Genomic DNA, 18,836 nt, shown 5'->3' with positions numbered 1-18,836 from the left:
GACACATAATGAATTCCACCGATCATAAGTAAACTGTTCATGCTTGAAGGTGTTGTTTGTATATCATACATTAGAATTGAGAAAAAGGACCAATCAATTAGCTTCTTCTGAAAACTGCCAAAATGTGAAATAAGGGTTCAAAAGTCAGATGAAACCTGCATAATTAAAAAAATGATAAACACTGTATACAAAATTCAGAAAAAAGCGTACCGTTTTACAAGACATAGGTGTTTGAAGATTGCGATACATTTTATCGAAATAAAGATATTATTTTTACATCGCGATGACCTTGAGGTCATTCCGATGTATTGCTATCTCCTAGATTTCCATTATGTAAATTAGTTTTGGGTTTGTAACCGATCTATAAACATGATAAATATGCGCACATAATCGAGTGCAAAATAACATTCCTTATCGTTTGATATAAATACATCTCTTCAATGAATACTGATAAAAATATTTTTGTTTACAACATAAATTAATAATATGAAAATGTTTTGTAGTTAGATATATATATATAAGTAAAAAATCATTGATAATATCAATGCACACGTACCGAAAAATTGTGTTAAAGCATGCGGAAGAATATCTCAAAGAACGTTTTGCGACAATACCGGCAAGGACCGGTAACTCTGTAATTGTTTTTGCGGGAAAATATGAATGCCTACTCGTATCCAATCTTTATAGAAAAATCGAATTTTTACAGAAAAGTGTCCACCATGCACTTGCATTGCACTATTATTAGAATAGTAGAATAGAATGATATACAACTGGATGCAAATCAGATATATATGTAACTGTTATTTTAATATAATATATAACAACAAATCAGTGTATACTGATTTGTATCACTACAATATAATAGTTATTACGGTGAAGTTGAATTTCCTGTCATTTATTTATCATCCACGCACGAACTTGTCTCAGAAAAAAATATATCTCTGTACATTTACCTCAGTTTCTGGTAAAGAGATATGTTGTTTTTTTCTGAGACAAGTGCTTTTGACCATCCTCAAGAACTTGTGGTCATCCGATGTTCAGTACTTCAGTACTTTGATTTCAATATCAAACGGAAGACAATTTTACTGCACCAGATGGGCATTTCGACAATTAATGTCTCTTCGGTAATGCTCAAGTATGGAGGAGAAAGTATATTTATTACAGATAATGACATTATTATAAAGCAATAGCATATATCACGATAACGATATTCCATATCAAGATAATGATACGTTGTATCTGGATAACGATGTACTGTATCGGGATAACGTTCTACTGTATTGGGATAACGATATTTTGTTCCTTGTTTTGTCGCTTCTGGGGGGGGGGGGACAGTATCAAAAGGAATAATGCCAGGTTTGTAGACAGGACAAGAATCCCGTATTGTTAATAAATCGCCCATCGTACGATTCCAAAGTCACATTCAGTAGTAAGTATTAATGACAGGAATATGAAAAACACGATAACGATTAAATGTTTATACTGGAACGAAAATCAAGACTTATCTTAAATTTTACGGTGATGTTGTAAACCGAGCCCGGAAATTTAGATACGATCCGGGTAAACTTGTCAATCCTTTAAATAAACTTATTCTAAAAGGTTACCTATTTAGCTAATTAAATCTTTGAATATTGTTTTTATTGGTATAAATATTGATTTTGTTATCAGTAAATAAAAACCATACTAAATATTACACATATGTACTTTCACGGTACTACAATCTTTCGATACCTATAGTTTGGCATTGCGCAAGGCCATGTTTTTCTCTGACTGTTAATGACGTCTTTACACCAAATCCATTGGATGTGTCCTGATTGATATTTTAGTTTTAGATACATGATTTTTTTTATTGGTTGTTGTTGGCTTTGAACTAGCTGTCAATAACACTGCGAGTACTTTCAGATCTGTACTTAGTGTCTTTTTGTTGTGGGGATGCATAAGTACCCGTTCACGTCCACTCTGTGTTTTTGTTAGATGTATTTTTATTTGTATCCATCTGATGAGTTAAGCCTTTTTCAAGGATTTTTATAGTTTGTTCTTATGTTGTACTGTTACACCACTGTCCCAGGTTAGGGGGAGGTTTGAGCGCTCATAAACATGTTTAACCCCGCCACATTCTTTATGTGCCTGTCCCAAGTCAGGAGCCTGATTCATGTCTGTTTTCATATTTGTTTTTCGTAAATTGTTTTGATATAAATTAGGCCGTTAGTTTTCTCAATTGAATTGTTTCATATTATTCATGTCGGGGCCTTTTATAACCGACCATACGGTATGGGTTTTTCTCATTGCTGAAGGCCGTATGGTTGCCTATAATTGCTTACATACACTTCATTTGAACTTTGGTGGATAGATGTCTCATTGGCAATCATACCACATCTTCCCTTTTTATATTAGTTATGAAGACAACCTTAAAACTTTTGACATTATCATTTGTTCACCTTACTAGTCAACATACTACTTAAAATGTGAATAAAACATGTATTTAACCTACTGTTTCTACTTGAACATCCTGACTCGTATATAGTAGCAACATGTCATCACCATCCGATAAGTCAGTGATATCGACTGGCATTGCTGGAAATAAGCAATCAGTTGTTCTAAATGACATGTCAAACGATATATATACAGATAACAACTCAAAATAATAAGAAGAAAAAAATGATGCCAAATAAAACGCTTAATTCAGCATAGTAATAGATTATTATAACATAACGTTTGTCTACTAGAAACATATTATTTCATTCACATTATGAATTTGTATTCTATAAAATTCAACCGGGGGCATCCTATAGGTTTCTTGAACGTTGGGATATCTGTTTGGCCATCGTTTAAAAACAACATCAGTAAAGCCGTGTGTTTATCATACCCTGCGTCAAATGGGACATACGAAAATGTGTTATATCTCTGAGGTTTTTCCAAACCACATTCACAACAGGTAGCATTTTTCACGCTTAATGATTTAATTATTCTTATTTGCACAGAGAATATACCTCTGCTTTAAAAGGAGAGGCGGGTGATACCAAAAGGATATTCAAACTCATAAGTCGAAGACAAAGTGACTCAATGGAAAATAACGAAAAACAAATAACAGCCTACAAAACAACACAACACAAAACAACAAACTAAAGACTGATCACCCGAAACCACAAGAACGGGTGTTATCTGGTGGGTGAGTAGATTCTGCCCAAAATGTAATTCCCTTTGAGATGCTCACGACAGTACAAATTCGTTGATAAGTTTTATTCGTTGATGTCATATTTGAGGGAGAATTGACGGGATTGTGGTAACGGCAATTGGAAATAAGCATTTGTGAAACAGATATTCCATAACGACCAAACCTCTCGGGACGGCATCCGTTAAATTTTTGAAGGGATGACATAAACTTTGCCAACTGGAACCCTTGGTTAGATAACTTCTTTGTAAGTAGCATCATTCTTTTAATGAAATGGTGATAGGAAACGCAAGCTTTAGAATATTGTATCAACTGGGGGATTTATACTCCATATGCATATGCTGATAGAATGTTGGTTCATTAAAATGGAAAGTTGAGAAGTTTACATCAACTCTTTAGTAGTAAAGTTTAGTTTTGTTCTCAATCGACCTTTATTATCAATTTCTAGATGTAAGTCAAGATATATGACAAACGTAATTAAATGTATCTGCTGTGTCCTTTATTTCATGTTTCATAGGATAGATGCGTTCAACATGGTCATTAAACTTCAATAGTGAGAGGACATCACCTATATAAGTCGACGTGAAGTATAAGAATAATGCTAGCTTCTTATCATCCCTCATATAAACATTCTGTATGAAGTCTTTCTCGAATAATAAAGGAACAAGTAGACAAGAAGAAGAGCCAAGTTGATTCCCATAGGAATGCCGATAACACGTGCAAAAAACGATAGAGTCTACGCTGAGGAAAATATACCAGCAGGTGATATCATACCGAGTCTCTTAAATCATATATATATGTTTCCCATCTTATTTTGCCATTTCATAAAAATAAAATAATAATCAGAAATAAAATCTAAAGGTCTTTTATACACCTAATCGCTATTTATTCCATTCCGGATAAGTTCTAAAATTACACAACTTTTTAATCCAGTTGAAGCTATCTGGGGTCCTGTTTAAACAATGCACCATGCATGGTACTTTTTAATGAGATCTGTTTAAAACATCGTAAATACTTCAAACAAAATATTTTTTGACTATAATTTGAGTTTCGAAAAAGTGGATCATAATCTATCAAAGTTTCGTATTGATCGCTTTCTAAATTTTTCCCTCCCTCAGCTCGTTACTGATGACCTTTGTTGTTTACCTGTTCAAGGCCTGTTGACCCAAACAGGAAGTTGTCTAAATGACTGTTCATCCTGTTTTTCCTGATTGGACTAAATAGCGATAAGGTGTATTTGCACTGGTAATACATCAGGGATAATACAAAACAAAACGTTTGCCTTTTTAATTCCTGTTTTCCAGTTATGTGTACATTTGCTTGGTTGAAAAAGAACATACACAATTGAATTTTTGTTTTACCTTTTTTAGCCGATTCCAAATCTGTATCATAATGAGCGAAAGGCTCAACTTTTTCTTTATCTCCTGTCGTCGGGTGGTTTTTGTGTATATTACCAGCCTATAAATATAAAGAGACGGTTTTGCTAAGTCCTGTTAAATGATTTGGCTCAAAGTTTCATTAATGAAAAATCATATCACAAAAATTAAGTTTAAAATGTGTTTTGCCATATGGAATACCAATTGAGATTTAAAATTATATTTAATTAATTTTGGCATCTTTTCTCCCTTATCTAGATCGGACCAGAAACAAATCTTTGATCTTAAACATTCAGACAGATGTTCTTTAGAATGAACAGAAATATCCCATTGTGCTTAGACTCAAACTTCTTTTGTAATGAAGTATAATGACAACGATTTTTATTTAAATTTTTTTCGGTGTTTACGAAATTTCTTTCTCTAATATTCACGAGAACATTGACAACACAATTAAAACTCAAATTAAGAAACTCAGAAGTTAACTCTGTTTATGGTGAAAACACAACTAAATGTTAATTAGCAAGAAAATTATATGCAAATAAAACATGAAAGTGTATATATTCTCTTTGATAGTACATGCATCAATATGAGAGAAATGATGAACATTTAAAAAAAAATTTCAAACAGCTTCTTTTGCCAGTGAAGTTTAGAACGCTTGGTAATTCGAATTATTACCAAGATACAAACTTATATTTTACAAACATATATTTTCTGCTCTTTCGTCGGGTTGTTGTCTCTTTGACACATTCCCCATTTCCATTCTCAATTTTATATACATAAGATATATTTTGACGAATCAAATTAAAACTATACCTCCTGTACGTTTGCCAATGCTGCCAATATTCCCTCGCAGGCCTCAATGGTTTGTTCCTTACTACTTGTACTTGCTAATTCTTCTAATTTATTTGTCATACTAACAGCTATATCAGCAGCCTTTTCCTGTCATATAAATCACAACACGTTAGCTCTCAATTTCAATATTTGATTTCTATGTAACTGCATTTTTTATAACAAAAAAAGTTTTAAGGCACAGTTGTGTCCCTTTTTCGAATTTAATTTATGTTTACTCCCAAAAGAATGGTCTGCATCTTAAATATAATATATAATAGAAATATAAAAAGTTATAGAGAAAATGCCCCTTATTCAAAGATCCCACATATCCATTTATGTCAATTTGAGATTTGTCATTGTTCTGGCATTGACACTGGAAGGAACTTCAGATCTCTGTTACGAGTGATGCATGCTCAGCAGAAGATATTTCTTCTCTTGAAACCTTGTCTCACTACTTTTAGAATTCATGCGATTGCTCTTTTTTCTTTGCAGTTTTTTCGTTTGCTTAGTGTTCTAGAATGCTCTATGTTGCGTAGAAACTTGGGGTGAGCAAGCTTTACCGGGTCCTCAACTGTTTCATGCCGAATACAATCAAGTTGATATGTAACAGTTTCTAACATTGTTCGAATATTGTTTTTATGCAGCAGCTTAAAAATGGCTATAATTATAGTTATTAAAATATAAACACTGTGGGTGGGAGAGGTCTACCGGGTCCTTGAACAGTTTCGTGTCTAATACAAACAAGTCAATGAGTTTCTTACATTGGTCTAATAATTTTGTTTATGCAGGTGCTAAATCAGGCTACAATTATAGTCATTAAAATGTAAACACAAACATAAACTTATTTCCCAAGGTGTTCATATTTTTGTTTGTGTTGTAATTGTTACAAATCTATGTCTTGCTCATTTGATTCTGAGTCATATTTGAAATTTGTGATGTAATATAACCTAGCATGACCAACGTAAGTATTCAAGTCATATTAACTAGTCAGTTTGAACGTATTTTTTTTATTTTTCACCTGACATTCTCTTGCACAATTTTCGGAAAACTGGGTCAATTCGGCCATTGTACTTCCAGTCAGTGCAATAGCACTTGTTGTTGCTATGGTACAGTTTTCAAGGGCTCCCAATATCTGGCTCGTAAACTAAATTGAAAAGTATAAAAGCATTATAGTTATGTAACATATCAGAAAGCACTAGTTTGCTACAGTAGCGTAAATTCGATACTATAGAATAAGAGCATTATTTACGTCATCGGATTGTCTAAAACAATCTGGAAGTACCTTTGCTTGAAGTTAACATTTGGTATCAGTTTGTTCGTAGTATTTTAGTTGACTTAAGACTTGAGATCACCCCGGTTTTTGGTGGGGTTCGTGTTGCTCAATTTTTAGTTTTCTATATTTGTTTGTATACTGTTGTTTGTCTTTTGGTCTTTTTTCATTTTTTGGCATGGCGTTGTTACTTTATTTTCGACTTATGAGTTTGAATGTTCCTTTGGTATCTTTCGCCTCTCTTTTAAGATGAAGGACTTTATCAAATAGATATAAGAAGATGTGGTATGATTGCCAATGATACAACTCTCCATCCAAGTCAAAAATTATAAAAGTAAACCATTATAGGTCAAAGTACGGTCTTCAACACGGAGCCTTGGCTCACACCGAACAGTAAGCTATAAAGGGCCCCAAAAATTACTAGTGTAAAACCATTCAAACGGGAAAACCAACGGTCTAATCTATATAAAAAACGAGAAACGAGAAACACTTATGAACCACATCAACAAACGACAACTGCTGAACATCAGATTCCTCACTTAGGAATGTATGCATATAAGTACACAATGTTAGATCAATCAGAAAAATAATATAAACACATTCTCTATGGGGTTTAGAAACTGGATGGGTGAAGTTAACCGGGTCCTTCAACAGTTTTAGGCCGAATACAAACAAGCTGATATGTTTCTAACATTGATTTAATATTGTTTTTATGCAGCAGCTACAAATGACTACAATTAGAAATATTAAAACGTAACTACAAACATAGACTTATTTTCTATCCTTAAACGAGCCCAAGATTGTGAAGAGAAGTAACGTGACATGAAATCGGCATCGAACGAAATATCACTTTGATACTGTATTTGGTAAATAAAGACAACAGGAAGTGTGCTAGCTGTAGTATATAAATATCAAAATATGAATATTAGATGTGGAGTGAACGACAATGAGGGCTTTACTTCAAAATATATTTCTATGGAAAATAAAGGCAACAGTAGTATACCGCTGTTCAAAAGTCATCAATTGATTGAGAGAAAACAAATCCGGGTAACAAACTAAAACCGAGGGAAACACATCAACTATAAGAGGACGCCAACGGAACAACAGAAACACTGAAGTGCAACAAAAACAAACGCCAACATACATAGGACATCACAAACAGTAACGTATTTTTCTAACGAATATATAATCTTTAAATTCATACAATTATTTTCTCAATACTAGTCCAAACAATTATCATGACTATGACGGTATTGAAAGGCTATTTTAAATAAATGCTGTGACGATGTCATAATTATTTGGACTAACACAATACTTTATCAATTTATATGAAGCAACATTCCAGAAGTGAAGCAAAAGGATTATTTATCTCCCAGTTGATACGATATTTCAGAGCTTGTGTTTCCTATCATGATTTCCATGAAACAGGGTCGCTGCTTACAAGGAAAATTTTAAGCCAAGAGTTCCAAGTGGTAAAGTTGAAATCATTCCTAACTTTGTGGACGACATTAGTTGATTTGCCGTTATGGAATATCTGTTTTAAAGAAAACGATACATATGTTTCAATTTAATCAAAATAACGTGGCGCCCTCTTTTCCTGAAATGTGATATCACCGTTTGAGAGTTATACCCTTGAACTTGTACTTATATGAGCAACACGAGGGATGCCACAAAGTGGAGAAAGATCTGCTTACCTTTCCGGGCACCTAAGATTGTCCCCGATTTTTGGTGGTGATCGTATTGTTCAGTCTTTGTTTTGTAGACTATTGTTTGTCTTTTCGTCGGTCGTTTGTCATACCGTTGTTAGTTTGTCTGCGACATATGAGTTTAAGGATGTTCGCTACTCTGTTTCAAAATAACAAGCTTTTTGGAAGACTGTTATAAATTGATAGTATATAAATAAAGGAACTAAAAAAGCGGAAAAAAATGAAGGGTCCGTGTGCTTGTTTTCGAGATATAAGCCATTGAAAATTTGGCGGAAAATACTTCTCTCTAGATTTTTCATACATTTTACATTGACACCTTTTTTCTTTCAAAAACGATGAAAAAATAACAAAGACTTTATAAAATTTTCAAAGATGACATTTTAAATTATATGTAATCAAATTACGGAAAGAAAAGTAGGGGTTAGTGGGCAAATTTTTTAATGGCTCTACATGGATAAAACCAGAGGATTTCGAATATCTGGCAAAAATTCAAAAACAAGAGGAGCGAACATCCTTAAACATCCTTTTGTTATCTCCCGCCTCTCTTTTTGTCTTTTTCGTTTTTATGTCAGTTGGAAATCTGCAACTCAATTATAGATGTCGTAGGATCAGCTATTGAACACTTTTATCAAATTAATGCAAAGGAATTTTGTTCTTCTAAGATCCTTACTATTTTAATAGATTCGGGGGTCTATTTTGTAAATGATTCTTATATTTGTACATACTTCCGCTCTTGTATTTCTTTTGGCTTCATATTCTTTTTTCAGCTTCTTTTTGGTATCAGGATCCATAGTTGTCTGGAAATGAAAATAAATATTTATAAATATCAAGTAAGTTTTAATGGTAATTTAATTAATTTTAAGTGATCAATTACAATGTCATGATGCATTAATTTATATGCAACATTACTATTGTAAATAGTTATTATTATATGGAACTGTAAACAACTGTCATACAAGTCAAAGGTTTAGCTAGCTATAAAACCGTGTTTAACCCACCATTTTCTTCGGAAATACCTATAGCAAGTCAGGAATATGACAGTTGTTTTCACTCGTTCCGTTGATTTATAATTTTTGATTTTGTCAGTTTTTATGGACTTCCCCTTTTTGAATTTACCTTGGACTTATTTACTAAAAGGTCATTTTCACGTTACGGTTATAGACCGTTTCAAATTTAGGTTTCAGTTGTCATTTTGGGACTCCTTTACTTTGATAAAACCTACCGAAATCCTCAAGGTATAGCGTAATATTTGATTTCGATTTTCATTTTAGCATCGAATATGTCGAGGGCTGAAATCGATTTTCGAAAAATTAAAACGGCACATTTCCATACGTCTGGTTTTGCTTCTATGTGACAATCCTATTCTTAGACTTAATGTTTTATGATACTTTATCTCTATCATCAGTGTACGTGTATTTTATCATAGATCAAAAAATTATAAAATAAAGCCATATTAGATTCGTTGGAGCAATACAAATGAGATAACATACGGTTGTAAAAGCACTAGTTCTGTCTGTGTAATCTGGTCCCATTCCCGTAGAAGTTTCCCGAGCTGCTATATCTAAGTTGTCATACTCTGGAAAATTTTGTATGATGACATTAGAAAATGATTAAACTATAATGATTCTTCTACCGATCATGATACGTAACAAAAGATAAAATGTTATACAAATGAATGTTAATATTTCAAGCTTTTATAGAAGATTTTGTAAAGAAATTTTATTATTTTCTAGGACAACAAAACAAATCATGTTTTTTTCCCAAAATAATTATCATATTCAGAAGGGGTACTTAAGGTAAGGGACTCGTCGTACAAGTCCCAGAACAAAACCTAGGAACCACTATAATATTATTGTCATGACAATTAAGAATATTTATGATATAGGGCTGGGATCTGAGCAACTTTAATATATTGAACAATTAATCATATGAAGGGGCGGGGAACAAATTTGTAATGCATACAAAAGTTCTTATGGCAATTAAGATTATATTAGTATATTGGTTAAAGGTAGGGATCTGGACTATTTTTGAAATATTTGACAATTTATAGTACAAAAGGTGCATACACTAGTACTTCGATCAAACCCTTGGATGCGCTGAAAGGATTTCTCCATGTCAAGAGAGAACATTTATGATTTTTGGGGTGGACATGAAAATATATGAACTATTGTGTTGCCCTTCGAAATTTTATTCCTATTAAATTTTTTATTATATATCTCAAAACAATTATATAGTTGATAACTTGAACGCCATAACCAATAATAGAAAAACGGTGCACAACATTGAATGTACAATGTAACTGAATCATGCACATGTGCGTGTGTAATTTATAGCCATGTGATCAATGTGATATGAAGTGTATCATGCCAAAATATTGTGCTTTTTGTGATGTGTGCTGTACATTTGTAGTGATATGACATCATTGTATAATTCATGCCATTCCATTTGTAATAAATTTACAAAACAAGTAACATTGCAGATACTAAATAATTAAAGTTATTGCCAGTAAGAAATATAATATTTTTTAAAATTTTTATTATTTTTTTTCTTTCAAAAAGTAGCTGCAACGTTACAAATGTATTTCTCAACCCGACTTTTGTATTATCCATACCCTATATACTGAGTTAAATATTTCATCCGTGTCAGGTTATACTTTTAACATGCACCTTACCTCTCTGGACACAACTGTGAAATAACTAAGAATAACATCATAAGAATCATCTGAAACAGTCAAAAACTTAATTAACACAATGTTTGTATACAGTAAATAATCGCGTGGTATATAACAAACAAGCAAATCATGCAATGCAAACCTAGTGAATCATTCTGACTGGCCATACTTATAAGGGTGCTGTATGCTAGAGCTAAGCTGTTAATACTATTAACATTCCCTTCAGCTGCTACTTTGTCGAAGGAATCAGCGATGTTGTCTTCCATTGTTTTGAAGAGATCAGTTACATTTCCAAGTGGAAGTGGATTAACCTACAAAAATCGTGTATTTGAATAAAAATTTAAGTAATTTTGAAAAAAAAATGTCCATAGTTCTAGACAATGCCACCAATATCACAATATGATCACAATCATCTGTAAAACTGTCAGTTTTTAAACAAAAGCTAGTTTTTCTTCTCATATTTTGAACCTGTTACCTAAAAATTATGTTTTTGTTTTTCAAACTCTGGTTGCTTCGACCTCTGGCAAGGTTGACATTATAGGCTTTTAGGCTGTTTTGTTAAAGCCCCGTGTTGGTTTTGATTATATTTTAAGCTTTCCTTAAAAGTTATCGTAGAAAGATTTCGGCATCATATAGTTTCAGTACCTCAGGATCAGCACTGCTTTTTGTGGACTATCAATCCTGTGGCACCATCCGCTTACTAGCAACTACGCCGGTACTAGCTTGGTTTAAATGATTTTTTTTGTTGGTGTCTTGTTATGTATTTATTCAAGACTAAAATAAAGTTGCAATTGCTTCATACAAAATTGCCTTTGAAGGATTTCTTTTAGGCCAACCCGGAAGATGACTTGATAATGTCAGATCAAACTTATCAACGTCTGTACATTCATTATGATGTCGGTGTTATGTACCGGTCAAAGTTATTTAGGCCGGGTTAACGTATTTGACGTCACAAAGCCGCGATATGCAATTTGATGAAGAGCTAAGCAGAGTGATACTGACAGTCGGAACACCGATTAGTATAAATATCAAGTTTTCTACACATTGATATCGTAAAATATCAGCCGGGCGCCACAATGTGAACCTTTTTGGAGAGTAAGCGAGTTTAATTTATAAACAAGACTTTTTCACCAAAATTTAAAGTCACAAATCAAATTCAAGACAAATATACCAGATTTGACATGTAACTTTCTATACATGCATATAAACAGAGAATAAATGAAAGGCAAACAAAAATAAGGCTTCTTTAAAATTTGCTGTTTTGAGTGTATATTCTGACGGGTAAGAATTTTCAGGACAACAGTTCCACATAGCTTTTAAATTAAAAAACGGAATATAGTACTGAAAATAAAGTAATAGTCTTTTCCATTCCTTTAGACACATGATGAAAGTAAGCTCGATAACGTCTCCTCACGATAATGTCGGTCACGTCTCAAAGCCCTGATACGAGAATAACGGAGCGACTGAGCAGGTCATATAGGCGAAGGGGGGATGATAATACTTCTCACAGACCTGACATAGTGCAGGAGATTCTAAAAAAAGAAAATGGGTATTGATATCGAGTTTGATCATTACTAGTATGATGCATGCTGTTTCATATTCCGAACTAATGGTATATAAAAAAGATTTAACCACCATCTGAATTATAAGATAGAAGATTTTAACAGAAAACTTCTAGTACCTGAATTTCTCCCAGACTAAATTCCATAAAGGATCCAGTTTTGTCTTTTATCCTAACATAGCATAACATTTTATAGTCGTCATAATCCGGTCCTAATGGCATATCTCCATTATAGAAATTATCACTTCCAAAATATATCTGTTTTGAAACTTTATCATCCTTAAATGTACCTGTAAACAAAATCAACATTTAGTCCCCGAAATTGCTTTGATCGGTATTATAAGTCCCCGAAATTGCTTTGATCGGTATTATAGGAAGTATACAGTGAAAAATGCACGGTACACGTGTTATAATTAATTTATACAGAATTTTCTGTGTTCGAAGAGCTTTCCTGAATTAACTTCATCAACAGTATTCAGATCATAACAATCTAAAAATGAAAAATGTTGAAATGTGGACCAATATAAAAGTTAATTGAAGATTTTTTTTAATTTTTGAACATCTATGGTGAGTTATGAATAAAAACACTTCATGTAACGATTTTTTTTTAATTACATTTTTGTCTAATTTCTGATGAGACTGAATAAAGAAAACAATCAAAAATACTTACAATACATCTGATATTCTGCAATACCATCATCGTCTGTCCATCCACTGCAAGTTATGTCAAACTTGGTCTGCAATACAATTCCAATTTTCGGAGTTATTGTACATGTTCCGCCACTAGGTGGTGTGTTCAGTATCAAGTTGGTAAAAGCTGTTCCACTATCTCCACCACTCGTGGTAGCAGATATTGACACTTGGTATTGGGTGACGGTAGGATTTAGACCGAATAGTTTCTTTTGTATAGCGATATTCATAGAGTTGATGCCTAGAACCAAAGTTTACTAATTATATTTCATTATCATATATGAACACTTTTATGATAATGACTATATAATAATGCATTTTAACACCCGGCTTTTGACAGTAACATTATTTCGAATTTTCCTTTAAATCTGTCTGTTTAGCTTACTAAATCTTGAAACAGGTTTTAACTATAATCTTGTTGTTTAATCATACCTGTTTATATTTATCGGAATAAAACCATTTGCTCATTTATAGTTTTAAGTAATAAAAAAGTGCATCGTTAATTATTTTTTCTTCAATAAAAATTCTGTACAATTTTTTTTTACATTTCACAGCACCATGTCTTCCTGTACTTTTAATGACGTTGTCGTGTGAGATTTACTCTGAAGAACACCCACTTATAATCGATTGTAGGACGACAAGTTTCATGTCAGCAGACTAAGTGCTTTGAACTTGCTTTCAGATACTGCACGATTTCTTTGTTACGGTACCTTTTAATATTGCTTTGCTTATACTAATGTTTTTCTTATTTGTTGTACTGGTATTATATATTATATTATTAAGTGGTTATCCTGATGTCATATGTACGGTCCGTTTCTGTTGTGAGTCTACTAATTGAGATTAAAAAAAGAAGCAAAATACTAGTTGAACCCTGCAAAATGTCCTGGTGCCTGTACCAATTCTGTAGTAGCGACGTTTTTTATCGTAGTATCGTAAGCCATTCCTTGAATTTGGTGTTTGATGTTTTATAATTGCCTTTTATTTGCCTTGTTCACTGTTTTGCAGATGCAACAAAAACATTTGAACTTATGTCCTGATTACAAAATTCTTAGATTTTGCTTATTTGTGGCTGTTTCAACCAAAGCTGTATACGTTTTCAAAGTATTCTTTAAATATCAAGCGGCTTAAACTAACTGTCTCAAGACTAATTCACAAAATAGGCAAGACTGATACACGCGTATTACCGGCATTTATTGTTATTATTGCATTGCAATTATAAATATATTCATAACTTAAAGATTTCTCAAATGAAACACCCACTTTGCAGAAAAGATACAAATACTAAGCAAGCTATAAAGCCATGTAACTGGTTCTGCAACTAAAATATATTACAATCTTATCAATTTAAGATACATTGTGCTACTACATAAACGAAAAGCCGACAGATGGCGAAAAGGAAAAGGGCAACTAACATAAACACAAAAAACGGGTATACATGATTACTCACCTCATCTATAATTCTCACTAATGTTTAACAAGCAGCAAAGTGGCCAAATAGTCAAATGATAATAAATGGTACTGCCTTACCCAATAAGATAGTTATCCTTTTGCTCATTTCTAAATGTTAAGGACAAGTTCTCACAATGAGGCTTTTCTGGCAGCTTTTGAACATTTTACTTCAAACACAATTGTGCCTCTCCCAAGTCAATAGCTAATCATTGGCTGACTTTAGTGAACTTAGAATGTATTTTTGTCATTTAGGGAAGTTTGTGTTGCTAGCATATTTTGTATTGTCTTTGTTATGTTTATTCAAAACTTTTCTAAATTCATAAAGACTCTTGTCTATTTTTGAAGGTTGAATGTTGAACTCTAAATATGTGTGTGTGGGGGGTGCGGATGTGTGTGTGTGTGTTGTTTGCTAACTGAAGCATTGACTTATACCCGAGTCACTTCTTCGTCATTTGTGAGACAAAATTCAAAAAAATTAAATATAATTCAAACTTATATGAAGGATGTTAGTTGATAGATTTTTTTAGTTTTTAAATTCAAGGGGTAAAATACGTGGCCTTACAATAACTTCTCCCTTTTGATGAAAAATACTTCACATTTAGCACACTGGTTTATTGGTTATTATGAGATTTATTTTCAATTGGACTTGAAATAGTTTTTTTCCTGTATGAAGTTGGTTTGGTCATCATAAAGTAAAAGGTTAAGAAACTGTTACATTTGCAAACAACGCAACTTGCAGCTGCATTAAAAAAAACGAACACAACACTTAATAAATTTTATGCGTTTAAAGCGCTTTTCTGGATTTACCTTAATCAGGAACGCTCATAGCCAAAACATTTAAAGGTACCGAAATAAGTTAAGAGCCAAAAGGGACCTAAAAATAATAGCAAAATGAATCCAAGCTTTAAATTTGCATGATTAAGTTGGTTTATATTTTTGCGCTAGTATTGCATCTTCCAAGCTATGCTTTCTCAATCCCGCAATATCATGATGGAATAGAGACATTTCTGCTGATTTATCAAAATCTTATAGTAACACTAACCTTATTGTGTAAAATGAAATATTCAAACTAATATAATGTATGACAAAGTAGTCATTGTTTATTGGAGATTTAACTACAAACAACAAAAATCGGTTTAAAGGTATAAACGTAAAACAGCTTCAAAATAAACTTAACCAGATAAGTGAAATCAAATGCTTTCAAGCAAAATACAAAGATATATAAGACAATTAATACAGTAAAGCTAAAGAATCATGGGTTATATATATTTTGCAGAAGCGCTTTCGCCAGTTTCGACTAAATCTAATAAGTATTGCGAAAGCTAAGGAGGCTAAAAGTTATCTAAATGCGTGTTATTAGAACAATTGTTCAGTAGTTAGTAAAAGCCATCCATAATGCTCACCATTTACTCCTGGAATAGTAATGCGTTCAGTGGCGTACAAATGCGCGCGCATGTAGCAGTAAAAATATAAAAATATAACATTTTGTAATTAGTGCAAAAGATTACTAAAAGTTATATTTCTTAAAATATAGAAACGTTTTAACCTTAATTATCTATATATGTTATATGCCGTTGAATGTTAAAAAGAGGCGTAATAAAGAAATAAATGAATTGAATATTTTAAAATCCATATTATTTTGATTCATTTACAAAAAAAATTACCATCTGAATAAGTTGGTAATTCGAGCACTTCTTTCCATATCCACTGATGGTCCTTTGTATATATCTTCCATTCATACTTTGTACTTGAGTCACATCCAGTTGAACAATACCCTAGTAACCCCAGACGTGTTGACGGTGCAATTCTCAACCCATCAACTGTCGGTACACATAGTTCTTCATTCGAGCACCTATGAACAATTTTGAAAAAAAACCTATACTCATTGACATATGTCATTTAAACAGCATAATATATTATATGCACATTATTGGCAAATATATAATTTATTTTTAATATGAACTATAACAACATTACTTATGTACAGACTCGGTGTGTCATATTTTCTACGCTTGGTAGACGTAAAAAACTACGTTTTATGCACACCAATATACAGGTAGCAAATGGTATTATTGCAGTAGAACTGGTTATTTCATTAATATTAATTTTCATTATTGTTCTAATTTAATTGTGGAAGACTTACTCTCACAAACAAACAATGACGTGTGATTTTGTTAAGAAAGTCACGTCTGTAATCTTTTAGGCTTTGTCTTAATTACATTGTAAGAGTCAACAGTAGTCCACCGAATCGTTAAAATCTCGTTTAGTCATATAGAATAAACAAATCAAGGTAAAAAAAACAAAATCTGATGTCGTTACATGAATTCTAGAGACTGACAGCGTTGATATGGTAAGCCTCTTAATGTACATGCGCCACCCGCCATGCAAATATTTACACTAATTCAAAACGTCGCAATGGGAAAATGGTTGCAACCTTTTTTGCAGATCAGACAACTTGTCTGGAATCTAAAGATCTTCAACCATCATAAGTTTCTAGCTGACGACGCACTTGTAACTCAGTTGTCAACAAATTACTATGCTAAAATTGTGTGTTTACAATTGAGCGAAAAGATTTTTGTGCTTACAAACGCAATGCCATGTTTGCACTTTATTTCCGTTTGATAATGATAAGTCAATACAATTTGCTTTAAATTCAAAAGAATAATATATTCGTTCTCAGATTGCGTTTTGATCATTTAATTTCACATTCAGATATAGTGATGATGTTCTTTCCATTAACAATCCATACTTTTCTGATTGGTTTATATTAATATATCCTCCCGAACTAGAAATTTAAGAAACAACAGACACGGCTTCCTCCGCCTCATTTTTAGACTAATAACTCGAATTTAACATATGCGGTCATCTCAGTACCAGAATCTATGACAAACGAGACGATTTTAATTTTGAAATTATCAATTTCCCCCACCATTGTGTTTTTCTTTGTTGACATATTTGTTTGTTTTATAGTGATTAAGATTATAACACAATGTTGACTGCTGTACCCCTATTTTTGTCATTTGTATTATGTCTGTTTGTTTTGTTCACACATTGTTGTCAATATAATGGAATTTATGCGACTGTCATGCAAGTGAGAGGTTTAGCTAGCTATAAAACCAGGTTTAATCCACCATTTTCTATATAAGGAAATGCCTGTACCAAGTCAGGAATATGACAGTTGTTTTCCATTCGTTTGATGTGTTTGAGCTTTTGATTTTGCCATTTGATAAGGGACTTTCCCATTTGAATTTCCCTTGGAGTTCGGTAATTTTGTTATTCTACTTTGTTTTGTCCAAAATGCTTCACGAAACATACACGTTTAACTAGATCATACTTTCTTTTAATTTAAAAATTGTATCTTTTATATTTTGTTTCTTCGCGTTACCAATTCTATCATATTCTAACAGAATTTTTATAAGATGATTGCAAATAGTAAAGATGTAATGCCACTACAGTCTAAAGACAATATGAAGAACATTAAGGCGGGCGTGCTATATGTAGTGGTAGGTTCGAAAAATCATATCTGTTTTCAGTGGAAAGCGGGATACTTTGATCCGACCGATTAAAAGTTCTTTTAGTATATCAATTTGTTATATTTGAAGATGATATCTTACTTAATTTCAATTTCTGGGGGTATTCCTTCAACTATGTTAACAAATGCCGATGCCTCTGCGGGATCATGACCATTTTTGAAAGCAACGACTTTGAACTCGTACGTCTTATTAATCTTCATGTTGCCTGTGTCAAATTTTAAGCTTCCCGCATCTGTATCAACCCGACCAGGACCCAATTTAAAGCAACCTCCGTAATCATTGGAGACACTGGGAAGGTCTGCAGTACTATATGGCGAGGAAACAGTTTCAGGAACAGGCCATGATTCACCAACCTCTCGGCAATACCAAGTAAAGTTAGTAAAAGTCTGTTAAAATATGAAAAATAAAAATAAGATTACTGTAAATTCAGAAATTTTTGCGTGTATTAATGATTGCAACCATTGAACAATCGACACAAATGCGAGATTGATTATTTAAATTTCAGGAAATGCTACATATTAAAAAAGGTTATCATTTAAAAATGCGGATTTTTGGTTTTGCGAAACATACATTACAA

General features: G+C 32.7%; 1 protein-coding gene across 2 annotated transcripts in view; it reads right to left on the bottom strand.

The window, feature by feature from the left end:
* Positions 1-18,836, bottom strand: part of LOC127710243 (uncharacterized) — a 51,384-nt gene that overhangs the window by 16,886 nt on the left and 15,662 nt on the right. Inside the window, exons 14-24 of one of the 2 annotated variants that reach the window (XM_052216011.1) lie at positions 18,341-18,645; positions 16,391-16,578; positions 13,258-13,518; positions 12,708-12,877; positions 11,169-11,337; positions 9,846-9,931; positions 9,081-9,152; positions 6,398-6,523; positions 5,362-5,487; positions 4,534-4,630; positions 2,492-2,574 (exon numbers count right to left, since the gene is read on the bottom strand). In XM_052216011.1, coding sequence (XP_052071971.1) covers positions 2,492-2,574; positions 4,534-4,630; positions 5,362-5,487; positions 6,398-6,523; positions 9,081-9,152; positions 9,846-9,931; positions 11,169-11,337; positions 12,708-12,877; positions 13,258-13,518; positions 16,391-16,578; positions 18,341-18,645 — 1,683 coding nt within the window. The remainder of the gene's footprint in view (positions 1-2,491; positions 2,575-4,533; positions 4,631-5,361; positions 5,488-6,397; positions 6,524-9,080; positions 9,153-9,845; positions 9,932-11,168; positions 11,338-12,707; positions 12,878-13,257; positions 13,519-16,390; positions 16,579-18,340; positions 18,646-18,836) is intronic. The other variant, XM_052216012.1, reaches the window with a different exon arrangement.

This window comes from Mytilus californianus, unplaced genomic scaffold (genome assembly GCF_021869535.1).
Source record: "Mytilus californianus isolate M0D057914Y unplaced genomic scaffold, xbMytCali1.0.p SCAF_7, whole genome shotgun sequence".
NCBI lineage: Eukaryota > Metazoa > Mollusca > Bivalvia > Mytilida > Mytilidae > Mytilus > Mytilus californianus.
This window is presented reverse-complemented; position numbering and strand designations above follow the sequence as displayed.